General features: G+C 40.6%; 1 protein-coding gene across 1 annotated transcript in view; it reads left to right on the top strand.

Moving 5' to 3' along the window:
• The first annotated feature begins 1,225 nt into the window (after positions 1–1,225).
• ntrk3a (neurotrophic tyrosine kinase, receptor, type 3a) overlaps positions 1,226–14,679 on the top strand; it is a 208,978-nt gene continuing 195,524 nt past the window's right edge. The window contains exon 1 of the mRNA XM_071915070.1: positions 1,226–1,485. Within this exon, the coding sequence (XP_071771171.1) occupies positions 1,226–1,485 (260 nt within the window). The remainder of the gene's footprint in view (positions 1,486–14,679) is intronic.

Here is a 14,679-nt window from a genome sequence, read left to right on the forward strand (position 1 = left end):
TACTGTTTGTTATCTTTCGACCTGCCACTGTTTTCATCCTGTGTGTATGCAACAATGTGGTTGCCAATTAGGCACTTATGTAACTGACTGACTCAATATCTGACTGCATTAATAGTGTTTATGTCCTTTGTATGCTTGTATTTATGTGGACATAAATAAATCTTTCATCTGTGTGTGTGTGTGTGTGTGTGTGTGTGTGTGTATGTGTGGTAATTTTAGTAGACTAAGAAAATGAACCCTGCAGCAAGCCTTGTGGGTTGCTGATAAGTGATCAATATATATATATTTTTTTAAACATATGGAAATATGGAAACATCCCTGTTTCAGTCATTAGCTTGTTATGGGATTTCAGCACTAGGTGTGTGTGTATGTGTGCGTATCCATTGCTTTTCCACTATTTTTGGGGGGTTACTAGTGTACAAGAATAAAACTCCCTTTGTGTGCGTGTCGATGCGCATGCGTGCGTGTGTATGTGTGTGTGCGCGCGAGCACCTGTGTCAGTTTCCACACTGCCCAGTAGGTGGGACTTGGAGCTTGGAGGATGGAGTCTCTCGCTCTCTCTCTTTCCTCTCCATCTACGTCTCTTTACCATTCCCACAGTCTCGCAGCAGCAGCAGCAGCAGCAGCAACAGCGCTAGAGAGAGAGAGAGAGAGAGAGAGAGAGAGAGAGAGAGAGAGAGAGAGAGAGAGAGAGAGAGGGAGAGATGGAGGGATGACATAAAACGTTGCAGAGAGGAGGAGAAGAAGAAGAAGAGAGAGAACGGGACTGCACTCGCTCAAAACCCTCCATGTCATTCAACGGGAATATTTCGGGATTTTCCTTCTTTTCTTTCCCCTCCGTCGTTTTTTTTTTTCGGGCTTTAAACGAGCAGAACAACCGTGACTGGCATCATCAAAATCTTTGACATAACCACACACACACACACGCACACACACGCACACACACACACACACACACACACACACACACACATAGAGAGAGAAAGGTTATTATTCTAACATGTGGACCCGATCCAAAAAATAAAGTAAAACATTGGTTATGCACACACACACCCACACACACACACATGCATGTACATCCCACACACACGCACACGCACATACACATGCGCGCGCGCGGATCGGACCTTGAAAAATAGGATTTGACTCTTTTTTTTTTGTTTTTTTTGGGCTCCTGCTCTGCAAACTTGCTGAGGAGAAATCTGGGGACTTGACTCGCGAAAGCATGGATGTATTGGGTGTCTTTGGCGTCCGTCCTCCCAGGATATGGTGCTGGTGGAGGCTTTTATTTCTCCTCAGTGTTTTCCACAACTACCTGAGCTCCATGCTGGACTGTCCGCCTACCTGTACCTGCTCCCCTAGCGACATCTACTGCAATAAGTCCGACAACGGCAAATTCTTCCCCCTCCTGTCCTTCCAAGGCACCGGGAGCACGGGGAATAGCACCGGGAGCATCGAGGACCTTTTCCAGAACATCACCTCCATGTAAGTGGCTGCTGGTTGGTGGAGATCAGAGCTGTGGCTGTATGTGTGTGTTCAGTCTCATTGTTTTATTTGCAGAATCGAGTTTCAGTCACCTTTTTTTTAGAATGAGAAAAACCTTGATGAGATAAATTCATACACCATAGGAAGTAGTGTGAAACTGATGGAAGTTATGTGAGGAGAGGGCATTCTGGTGGGGAAAAAAAACATAAATTAATGCTGTTCTAAAAGATTTTTCTTTACAGTATATTGGTGGTTGTTTGCCTTATGTTGATCACCAACTGGATGCCCATAGTTTACCCTCCTTTTTATTTACCACTACCTATTACTGTCTATATTTACATCTATATATATCTGTCCTGGTCAGCCTGTCCCACATGTCCTGACTGGTGACACTGCCTGATCCAGCCTTATTATCTTGCTAAAGCTCCAGCATGGAAATAAGCCTGCAGAAATGAGCCAATACAGTTCTCTGAGACCATAAAACCAGTGATGTGCTGGGAAATAAAAAGGAGGGTAAACTATGACCTCCAGTCGGTGACCATCATCAGACAAACAACCACCAATATGAGCAAAGAAAATAATTAATTTATGCTGCTCCCCCCCCCCCACCCATTAAAGTCCCAATCTTTACATCCGTTTGATACTAGTTACTATGATGTTTCCACTACATCTCTCATTATAAGCGGGCCTGTCTTGGTCAGGCTGCCTACAAGTGGCATTGAACAAAATTGCCTGGAAAGCTCTTGAAAGCTCCAGTTTTCCTTTGTGTAAATTGATCCGTAAGTATAGTCTTAAAGATCTGGTTGGGTCTGGAAGTATAGGCCGTTTGTCCATGAATGACCCATTGGAAGATGATTTTGTCATCGTTTTCGAGAGACCAGGGTTCGAACGAGTGCAGCAGAAAAGCATTCCCTCAGATGTTCCCTGCATATCGTCATGTCTTTCTCTTTTGTCCTTTGATGATAGAGAACAGCCCGGGCCTGAGAGGTAATAAGCCTAAAATATCTCTTTCATTGGATGATAAAAACCAGTCATGACTCAGTCCCTCATAAGCCCAAATCTCTCTAAATGTCACTTTCCCTGGGATGAACCGTCAACCAGAGTCATCCAAATATCTGTAAAAAAAAACTGGTATTCCCTTGAAAGGCAGTGAATACAGAAGCACTTCTGAAACCCGTCATAGACCCAAATCTCTTTAAATATCCTATTTTCTTTGGAAGACCAGATTGAGAACCCTATAGGCTGAATTTCTCTCTAAAAATCACCTTTTCCTTAGATGAGAAGAACACATAAAGCCCTAAAAACCTAAATATCTTACTGGGTTAGATGTTTTTTTGTGGGTTAAATGGGACGGAAGACCTTTTGTGTGAAGATGGTTCTACGTTCAAACCCCTATAAAGTCGTTCATATCTACCTCACATGTTGAACAAATCCCTCTCTTGCTCTCTCTCTCGCTCTCCCCCTCTCTCTCTCTCTTTCTGTGTGTGTGTGTGTGTGGACTTGTGTAGTATATCCCTCATCACCTGGCTCACGCATTCAGCATTCACAAAAAGACGCTGTGTCAGAGCTGAAATCACAGTAAATAACACCAGATAATACGCATTCCAGTCATACATCATTGAAACGGCCAGCATAGGCTTGCGCTGGATACTTTATGATATAGATTTCCATATTTCTTTCATATTAATAAAAGCCACTCCAGGCAAGGGGAAGAGTTTAAAAATGAGATATCCTCCCCTTTGAAAAGCAGAGACTTCTCCTCTGACAAAGTGCTTGATAACACTACATGGAAGCAAGTCGTGATACATTTAAATGATAAAAAATAGATAATAAATAGAAGTCCTTGGCTGACAAAATGACAACACTTTTACAGGCTGATTTATCAATATTTTAGAGTGATTGAACAATAAACTTGAGCAATTATTTGTTTTTTGTCATTTTATTCATTTTCCACTGTGGATATACGACGTTTTGACATATTGTAGAAGTCTTTCTGTAATACTGTGGGAAGGGAAATAGAAGGCAGTGGTGAAAGTGGTGGAGGCAAGTAATAATTTGTCCAAATGGGGACAACATGCCCATTGAGTCATAAACCTTACTGTATATCGTCCTTGTTAAAACAGTGGAATCTAAAGTCATCTCCGCTCCAGTCTCCTCCTCATAGCCACATGGGGAAATCCCCATCTAGACAGGCTAAGCTGTTAAAGCACATAACATAATTCAGTCTAAAGCCTATTTGCGTGGGACCTACGTTACCTGGGGAGTTAAAATATTAGTTAAAATTCATGCGCACATTTTTTTCTGCCATATTTCGGTGATAATCAGTGGTAATTTCGCTTCTTCAGAAAGTAAGGAATTGTAAAATTTTGACCATAAACAACTGGACAGGTGATCTCTGGGAAGTGCAGTGCAGAAACAACACAGAATCAGAATCCTTTTATTGGCCAAGTATATTTGCATATACAAGGAATTTAGCTTAGTGGTTTGCTTGTGTACTTTGTTATAAGACAGAAAGAATAAAACACAATATAAACCAATAAAAACAGTGTATAAAAAAACAGTATATATATAAAACAGTATATAAAAAAAACAAGCATAAGAAAAAGATAAGATCAGAATCAAATACAGAATATAGATATTGCACTGTAAGTAATTGCACTGTTTGAATATTGCACTATGTTGGATAAAATAAATAAATTAAAAACCTCTAACAGTACTCCACTGGATTGCATGGAGCCAATGGAAATTGGTATTCTGACAGCAAAATATAAATTCCCAATGGCTGGAGCTAATTGGAAATCATGGCCATATTGTATCATAATAAAATCTGTCTGATTGCTAATGTTAGGCAGAGTCTAGGCATGTGTATGGATCTCAGAGAAGTCAGTCCACTTCACTGTGCTTTAGTGGAAAGTAAAAAACAATGTCGCCAAGGTGTTGAGATAAAAGATCAGAAGTTTTACATGAAATCCCTTTCACCACCTTGTATCAGTATGCGTGTGTGTGTGTGTCCTTATGCCTTTGCTATCCAATGATATTTCACCCTGCACTAAAAGACTGTAGTCCATCAGACCCTTGTTGTGGAATTGGCTGCCCCTGTATCCCCCGCTGTCTGATCCGTGTAGCGTGTTATTTAGCCAGCAAAACTCACATACACACACACACACGCACGCACGCACGCACACACACACACACACACACACACACACTTTCTCTCAGCTTTCAATCCCCTGCTGTGCTCTGCATTTCAACAGGACCAGCGGTCTAAAGTGTGACTTTTTAGATCTGAGCACGTCATTGCTTTTTCTTGACAAGCAAAATCCACACGCCATCTGATTTTTTTTAGCCTTGTTCAGAGAGCCATGAGAAGACCGGATCTGTGCTGTGAAGGGATAAAACCAGATTGTCTCTCCTCGTGCAAATTCGACCTTGTTGGTATTCAAGGTAAAATGAAAGAGATCCGCGTTCCTGCACGCAGAAAAAGCCAGGACGCTTGGCATTGGTGCGTCATGAAAACAAAATGTTTTGGTTTATCCTGTTTCAGTTTTTATGTTAGAGATTTCTCACAAAGCTTGAAAATAACTTACTACAGTTCCAAATGTGTTTGTAAGGGGGCGTCTAGTGTGACAGCTGCTTGCCATCAGAGATGTATAGTGGGAAATAAAAACGGAGGGTAAACTATGACCTCCAGTCGGTGATCATCATAAGACAAAAATCAATAATACATTCAGAAAAGCATTCATCTAAACTTTTCCCCCTTAAACAACTCTATCCTCATTTAATGTACATCACTTTGGTACGACTTCCTACCACTCACCTACAAAAGTGAATAAACTCTATTCTTGAGTTAAGGTAGGTTTGCCCTCCACTGCGTCCCTGCTTGGCCCAGTTCATATGGGTCTACTTTTATTTCAGTGCTAATAAGGTTAATAGGCGTATAGGGATCCTATCTATCCCAGTGGAAATTCTGCTGATAGGAATCAAGACATTTAAAACGCAGACAATATTTATTAGAGTTGAACAATTAATAGAAAAAAAACCCAACAAAAAACAAAGAGAGGAGTGTCCAAAATGGATAAGGAAAAGATGTTTTCGAGCTCCAGGTAACCTTTCGTCCATGAATCAAGTACAATATTGGTGAAAACCTTTCATCAGACTCAAACTCAGTAACTTTAAACTCTTTAATCTCAGAATTCTGACTTTAAACTCAGAACTCAAATACATTTTTCACATGTGGCCCTAATCCTCTTCCGTAGTTCTTTCAATTTTGTAATCCGATCACTGTGATCGATCGCATGTAATCAGTTACTCCCCAACCCTGCCCATGTATCATCATCTTGAGGTCCTAAACAGGCCAATGCTAACTAGTCCATTGTTTAGATGTTACTCATTCTACATGCAGAAAAAGGACAGTTCTTCAAGGGTTCTTTCCCTCTGGATTATGGTTCTACATAGAGACGCAATAAGCCAATAGAGCCCTGTTAGAGGACCCCTAATTTAGTCCACATTAGGGCCACGGACCCCCATTTGATGAGATTTAGTCTCTCGGACCCAAATCTGAGAATATTTTCATTGTTAGATATGATTTTGTCCAGAATTCCATGACTATCTGTATTGTAGGTAGAGAGATAACAGTGAAACTATGATCAAAATAGTCATTCTTCTACATTCTCTAATTGTGTTCTTGTAAATGAAACAATGGTGAAGTGTAACATTTCATCTATTTGCTGTGGACCCCGTGGAATCCCCGCAAGGACCCCTGGCAGACCCGGGACACCAAATGTCTATGTAGAACCATTTCAGCATGGTGCTATAGAGAACCTTTCCCCCCCAAAAGGGTCTATGTAGAGTAATTGGAGCCTTTCTAAAATGGCTCTGTACAACATCAGAAAGGGTTCTGCTATGACAAGCGTAAAGATCCAGAAAGTGTCTATTTCACTCACAGTAGGGCCGGACACACACCAGCTAGTCTATATGAAGACGTAAAAAGTTTAATGCGCTGACAGGTTCTCAACGCGCTCGTCAAGTTTTTTGAACAGCAAAGTCGCTGTAAAAATAGAGAGTGGTGTATTTTTCCCATTGTAAGGTCTTCTTGCTTTCTGTTGGCTAGATTAGAAGCCGAAATTTACTCCTCCTCATCCTCCTCACCGATAGAGTTTGAAGCCTTTCAGCTCGCAGCACTCAACACATCACGGTGCATTAGGATCACATGCTTTTCATGGCACGGCGACGAATGGAAAAATAAAATGGCAGAAAAACAGTCACAGGAGCCATAACCGCACAATAGCTGTAAAGAAAAGAGGATCAGATTGTCGATACTTCTTTATAACCAAAAAACAGAGAGAGAGAGAGAGAGAGAGAGAGAGAGAGAGAGAGAGAGAGAGACAGAGAGATCTTAGATGTGATAGACGCTGATTATTTTGTGGGAACAAAAAGCTCAATTCATTATTGATCCTTTTTTTTTGCAGAGAATTTGCTCAGAGAAGAAGACAGTGAAGAAGCTGCCGCGGCAGAGAGGGAGCCTCACTCCCGTTTCCACCCACCACTGTGTGGGAGAGTGCAACACAGGGCCATTTCTGCACTGTTTGGTTGTTTTTTTCCCCAACCCAGTCTCATAAAATTTCATGAAACGAACACAAACCCTGATACGCAGATTACGCGTTGGACATGACGTCTGTGAATATTACGTTCCTTCACCGCAAACTGCATTATGTGACAGTAGCACGAATTGGACACGGCATTTTTTGTTGTGCGTCATGTGAAAAGGTTAGCTAATGGTTAAGTTTAGGGTTAGGGTTAGAGATCTTTGGTTAGATCTTTGGTTAAAGGCATGCTGAGCAGGATTTTCCCCCTTGAAATAGCGTAAACTCATCCAAAAATGATCCTACTCAATCATTACTTCTGGCCCATTGGTAGTGTGTGACAGTGTGTGTGTCTGCAGAGAGCTTGCTGCCTTCTGCCTGGATTTTCTTATTTCTGAATGTTCGGGACGTTTCTGGGCATCAACCTTTTGACAGCAGGTGTGTCCGGCTGCAACCAAAACCACTGCTGAGTCCTTTTACATCTAGGTAGCGGTCCTGAACTCTAAAACAGAGTAACTGGTCAGAGCTAGTGTGTGTCGTGAGCTGGCAGCTAGCTACCATTAGCGTAGCTTCGTAGTAGAAAAGCTGATAGCTAAGCTAACCGGCACCTACCTGTCCAACAGAAAACAGGCCAACTCCGCGTCGCTCTTCATCCTCATCCTCTCCTTCAATACTCTCCAACAGGTGAAAGCCAACAGATTCACTCTCGTTTTGGAATGAGCCTTGTCTGCTTGGTGTTTTTCCTCGCTGTACTTTTTTACTGGTTTTTACCGTTCTGGCAACCGCAGGGAGGAGGGGTCAACTTTGAAAGTTGTGTTTACAAGCCACAAGCAACAACATCTGACTCAGTATGCCTTAAGGTTAGAGTAAGGTTTTGATCATGGTTAAATAAGAAAAACTTCAAAGAAAAACTTTCTTCATGAAATTTCAGCCAATTTTTTAGATGAAGCCCAAACTTCTTTATGGGGGGGGGGGGGGGGGTGATAGGACACTCCAGTCTACCGAAGAGGGTCCTATCCTGTTTAATGAGGGTTAGATCACCCACCTAATTCATTAATTTCATTAGTGTGGCTTTCAGTGGAGACTTTTAGTGTCCTGTGATGGTCTAATTGCTTCTTTCAGAGGCTTTTCCACCCTGACAAGAATACAATTCTTCTCATTTTTTACATGAAAATGGTCAAATTTAACGATATTGAATATCGGCGAAATATATTGGCTATCCGCAGCTTTAATCCAAATACATCAGTATTGGTATACTGCCCTCAAAAACCCATTTAGTCATTGTGTTCAAGAAAAAAAGAGACGCTCTGGGATAGGAAAGCTTCTTTATTTCAGGTCTGGAGAAGGAAAGTGGGAAGAGAGAGGGGAAAGAGAGGAGAGAGACAGAGAAAGAAAGACAGCGGAAAATAGTGTGTGGGAGTGTGTGAATGAGTGAGGGAGGGTGAAAGAGAGAGGGAGGCCAGTGAATCCAAGACGGAACGAAAGAACGAGAGATGACAGATGAGGGATGAGGGGGAGAGTTCGAAAAAGAGAGAAAGAGCGAAGAGTAATGTTTGAAATCAGCACCCCCTAGACGGACAGTTCCCTGTTACTTACACACACACACACACACACACACACACACACACACACACACACACACATTTTTAAACACATAGATTTTTTTTTCTATTTTCCCCATTAGGTTTTGACATTTAACAATCAACATTCTCAGCAATTTGGCCTGGTCCAAGGGTCAATACATTTCCATTTGTCAATATTGCTCTCTATAATTTCCATAAATAGGAGACAAGGTCAGTTTTTTTGTTTATAGTAGGCCTAATAGGTCATAATTGGACATGAAAAGTCTCTGTCAGTGTAGAAGCTGCTGCATCAGATAAGATCTTCTGGTGATTATATTCCTGTTATGTGAAAACCTTGTAATTCCAGTAATTCCAATTTTGGGGGGGATTTCTCATGTTTTACCTGCCTAGAAAGCATTTGATGTACAGTGATGTCAAGGCCGGAGGGGGGCAAGTTCAACCCAGAAGAGCGCAACATTTTCACAATATGATATTATGTGAAAACCTTGTAATTCCATTTTGGGGTGATTTTTCTGCACAGAAAGCCAAGTTCAACCCAGAAGAGCGCAAAATTTTCTCCATACGATATTATGATAGTAAAAATTCATATTAAAACAGCTTTGGAAACTGTTGTGAACTGATAACAGAAAGATATTTAGGTCCTGATTCCACAAAACAATGCAGGTAGCAGTTATGGTGCTTTATTTACACTGGTTTTCAATGCTGGAGCAGGCCGTCATATCTATTCAACATCAAATTGTTCGCTGGGACAGCTTAATCAATGTTTCAAAAAACAAATTCCACGTCCCTTGGGTTCATGAAATTCTTTCAAGACTAATTGGATAAACTCTAAATGCATGCTGGTCAAGCTACAAACAAGGCTGTTTTTCTTAGTTGCTAAAAGGTTGACATTTTAGAGATCGGAGGTATTCACCCAGCAGCTGCAGCGATATCTTACATTCTTTTAATAAGTTCAAGACATACTTCATGATAACTTGTTTCAATATGTGCTTGAAACAAATTGAAAGATCTTAAACTAAGTTTTCTGAAACGTATCACCAGTGCAAAAAATGAGTTAAATACTCCATCCTGCCATTCTGTCCTTGATGTCAATGTGAATAGTAATGTTTAAAAAGCTACATAAACGGTCAAATAATTAAAGCTGAGCATGTTCATAATTCTTGTTTTTTTAATGCTTCGTTGAAGAGTGGTCTGCATTGTAATTAAAGTTATGATATGAAACAAGGTGAGTGTTCAATGTTGTGACCTACCCAGTCACATTGGCTATATTTAAAAAAAAAAAAAAAAAGAAATCTATGTCTCTCTCTCCATTTTGTCCTGAGGCATAAACAGAATGAATGAGCGACTGCGCTTATTCTATGTTAAAATATCCAATAGCATTAGCAGCCATTATGCACCATGTCAATGTGACAACACACATCATGTCATCTACAGGGCTGTGTGTGTGTGTGTGAGTGGGTGGGTGAGTGGGTGTAAAGGATTGGACAATATGGGTCAAGATGGGGGCAAAGGGATAACTTAGAACTTGACATTTAAATTTTTAGTCTGAGTTTTATCATTATAATGGAGAACAAAGATAAAGGAAAAATCCCCAGGAAGCCATAAAAAAAAAAAAATCACATCAGCTCTATAAACTGATAGTTTGGTGAATTACACAATGAATTACAATTTTATCTTAAAGCTAGTAAAATTTCTTGAAATATGCAAAAAATGATCAACCAGCCATTATAGTGAAATAATTTGACATATCCATAAATAAGCCTTGCATACAGACACATTTTCATTCTCACCTTCTAAGTTTGAATGGCATAGTCTAATTTAATATTAACATGCTTGAGACACAGAAGACTCGACAGGCGATATATACGAGTCAGAGACAAATAGATGATAAATAGTGATAAATTATTAGACGTAGGTCACCAAACTATCAGTTTAGAGTCCTGAATGCTCCCTGATGAGATTTATTCTTTAGATATGGCATGCTAATAGCTTTCTGGTGATTTCTACTTGATCTTTACTCTCCATTATTATTAAAAATGACAAAATCAAATTTGGACTCCCTTAGACTAAGGTATGGAGAGTGCCACATCTTGCATATACCCAAATGACACCCATGTTTTTGCAGGGCACAAACCATCATGGCCGCCCTCACTCACTGGAAGTTTCTCTGGTAAAGAGCTAAATGAATGAAAAAAAAAAAAGGCCTTTTATGCCAATACTGTGCCTCTGCCAGCTGACACCTGTTAAAACACAGTCAGACGATCCTCCCAGTATTTATAATAATACACACACACACACACACACACACACACACACACTCACTAACAGTGGGAAAATGTGTTTTTCAAGCCAAGTTTCCATTCATTTCAGCCAGCGAGACAGGTGAAGCACAGACCATTTAAAACAAGACAGAGTGTGACCTCCTTTCATCCTAATGTGGCCGACATAGATGTTTATGAAACACAGCGTGACAGAATGTCAATGGCTGAGAATCAATGCTGCGCTAATGTCGTTATTAAAATGCTGGAGTCAATCATTCTTTGTAAGGTTGCTAATATGAAAATGCAAAATAAGTCAATATTTTGCTCAGTAATGCACTAATGCAGTCTGAGAATATCAATAATTTCCGGTATTATGGATTTCTTATAGGTCAGTATTTACATGGCCAACAACACGCGTTGAGGTGGGTGAGGCTGGGACGATTTTTTTAAATTATATTTAATATCCCCTAAATATGAGCTGTCACACTTTTTTAACCTTCATTTATGCAGGGAAAGACAACTGAGCACTTTGAACTTTGCTAGTTTGCACCAATATTCAATATCTTCACATTTTCAGCCTTTGAAACAACATTTAGACCATCATGGGACACTAAAGCTCTCTACTGAAACCAAGACTAATTCCATTTGGAATGAATTTACAAAAAACACTATTTAGCAGTCCATCAATGTGTTGAAAAAGACATGCTTTGGGTGCTTTTGGGGTTGACTGGTGGAGTGTCCATTGAAACGCAAGATATAAATATCTCTATAGTGAAGCAATCGAGGAGATTTGGGTCATAATTGGAATGATGGAAAAAGATGGTCCAGGTGAAAAATGGCCAGATAAAGACTTTTGCAGTGGATACCTTTGTACCTTTCTTACATTAAACCCAACTGTTCTCATTTCCACAAGCCAAGTGTAGCAAAAACATTTGATTCATTTTGTGTGTGAGTGTGTGCTTGCACACGTTCTAGCCTGCAGGAATGGATAGATGTGCAGCACAGTGGATTTAAGCTGGTGGTTTCTGTATGCTGCAGTATGTGTTGGCGAGGTTGTTATCAGTGTATGTTTGCTCACACGTGTCCCTGACTGCAGAATTGTGTGTGTGCAGTGTGTGTGTGTGTGTGTGTGTGTGTGTGGAGGATGATGTGTGGTTTGTAGTGTTGTTCCAGTATGCTGCATGAGTCTTAATAGTGTGTGTGTGTGTGTGTGCATGTGACTATGTTGTTGCTAACATCTATTGTATTCCCGCCTGCAGAAGTGTGTAGGTTACACTGATGTATGAAGCCTCGCAGTTCATTGCAATGAATCACTTCCGTCTGCAGCCCACACATTATAAGGTCACATACACACACACACACACACACACACACACACACGCACACACAATCTCACACACTACCTCTTTATCAGCACAGAGGCATTGATTATAGTGTGGTACAGTCTGTGCTATCTGTTCAGTGTTAATACTGGTGGATAGTGATAATGTGAAGCATACTGTAAAACCTCCATTAATAGACTAGGACTTTATTTGTTATTTGTTTTTGCTCCACAGGGGAAATATAGATTATTGAGAACATGGTAGGGGGAAATAGCCATCTCCCTTGGTCTGTTTCACAAATCACTTACTGGATATGTGGAGGGAAAGTGCAAACTAGTGCCCCTGCTGGTTGCATTCATTCCTGAGATACCCCCCCCCCCCCCCCCCCCCCCCCCACGTCCATTCATCTTCCCTTTGACAGATGCAAAATAATCTCTTGTGAATAATTAACTGCATTAACTTAACCAGAACAGTCAGTTTTGAATAGCTAAGGCCATAAACTCTAACCTGCAATAAAGCCTGTTGCAATAAAGCTTTGTGAAAACTACATTTCGTCTTTGGCAGCCCGCGAGTAATTATGGAAATTGAATCCCTGTCACCTTTAATTCAATATACTCTATAGTATACTCTTAAATCAGCTTCCCCTGCAGAGGTCAGGCTTTTTCTCACTGAGCTTTGATCACATGATGAGATTTATATGCATAATTACATATGTTGATTTCTGCAAATTTAATCATTTTAATTGATATAGTTACGCTTAACAGAAAACACAATACTACTTCTATTACTGCCTCTGCTACTACTGCTGCTACTACTACTACTCCTACTATTACTAATACTACTGCTACTATTACTAAATAATGCCAGTAATCAAATTAATATGGTGTGAATGTATGAATTACTGTTTTTTTTTTAATGTATTTCTTTAATTTATTGCAGTAATCCTGTTCCAATGAAGTAATCTCAACTGATTTTAAGTTTCAAAAAATCGACAGAGAGCAAGGACATACAGGCAGATACATTCTAGAATGAGTTTGAATCTAAATCGCTGTGGGGTTTTTTAGTCCCAGGGCTGGCTATCTGACATAGATATAGACTATTTTCTTCCTATAAACAGGGAGTAGGCGACTAACACCATGGCTGCCCAGTCCCCAAGAGACTGGCTGGCATAGGCTGACAGAGAATATTAGAGATACTCCCAATAGGGAGGCATAATTTCATCCATGGGCATGCGCAGGCCACTTGGGCTGGCCGCTTTTCGCCATTTCCGCCGGCTTTCCGCCACTGGCATTTTTAAAAGGTTGGTGTTTACAGGGCAATCGTTATGAACGAAGTCCGTTAGCAAGTTTAAGATTCTGAAAAAATGCATTTCAAAAAGTAAAAAAGGGATTGGGATGGCTCATTAGCCACAACCATCATTCCTTGAGGCAGTGAAACAGCCAAACAGCCTGGATGGATCACATGACAATCGCACCTCAGCGTTTTCGAAAAGCCCTTTTTTCCCTGTACACACTACAACATGAAACCGCCGTTTTCAAATGATCCAATTGGGAGAGCGTTTTCGAAAAGCTCCGTTGTCGGTGGTCGAAAACACTGGCTTAGTGTGGATGGAAGGCCAAAATGGAGAAATAAAGATGTGCAAGCAGCTAATTTAGCAAAGCAACTTTTGTTAACATGCAACTACTAGCCACTCCTAATGCTAGCTTCTACTAGAGAGGGTATGTTAGCTAGCGTACAAATCAGATGTGTTTACACCAAGATAGTGATGGTTAGCTAACCAGATAATATGGTTAGCTAGCTAACACACTGACAAAAAAAGCACAGAAATGAACCATGCCTATTCAATTCTGACAGACAATGCAACGATACTGTTTGTCCAAGAGTAACCTCGCGTTTCAAACTAACCGAGGTCTGGAGAAATTCAAGACGAACAGTTGCTTAGACTAGAGCAGAGACGCTGTGGGCTGTCATGCTCACCTGTGTATTATCCTACTAGCTGCTAGTCCCGAACACAACATAGCATTACCCACTTGCTATTTTCGCGTCTTCCTCTGAACTTCGACCAGCATAATGCAGCGTCAGTCCCTTTAGCCTTTACAACAGCTACCTGTTCCACCATTATTGACGTGAGAGGACAGACTACTAAAACTATACATTTCTCTCTCTGGTGTAACGCATCACAGGCTGGCCAGCCAGGTGTGATGAATCAAAGTTTTTACCGTAGCCTGTTGGTAAACCATTACACCCCTGTTTTGGAGCTAAGAAGCTGTAAAGGCTTCATCGACTCAATTTGATGTCGAGAGCATACTTCTGACAAAAACAAAGCAAGTCTCTGAAGCCTACATCCATTTTTAATGTTAGCGTAGCTAAACTAAAAAAACAAAATTGTTTCTACCCGGAGAGAAAAACAAATCAGAGGTGCCGTTTCAATGGTGTGTGTTTTCAA

This window comes from Centroberyx gerrardi, chromosome 4 (assembly GCF_048128805.1).
Source record: "Centroberyx gerrardi isolate f3 chromosome 4, fCenGer3.hap1.cur.20231027, whole genome shotgun sequence".
Classification (NCBI taxonomy): Eukaryota; Metazoa; Chordata; class Actinopteri; order Beryciformes; family Berycidae; genus Centroberyx; species Centroberyx gerrardi.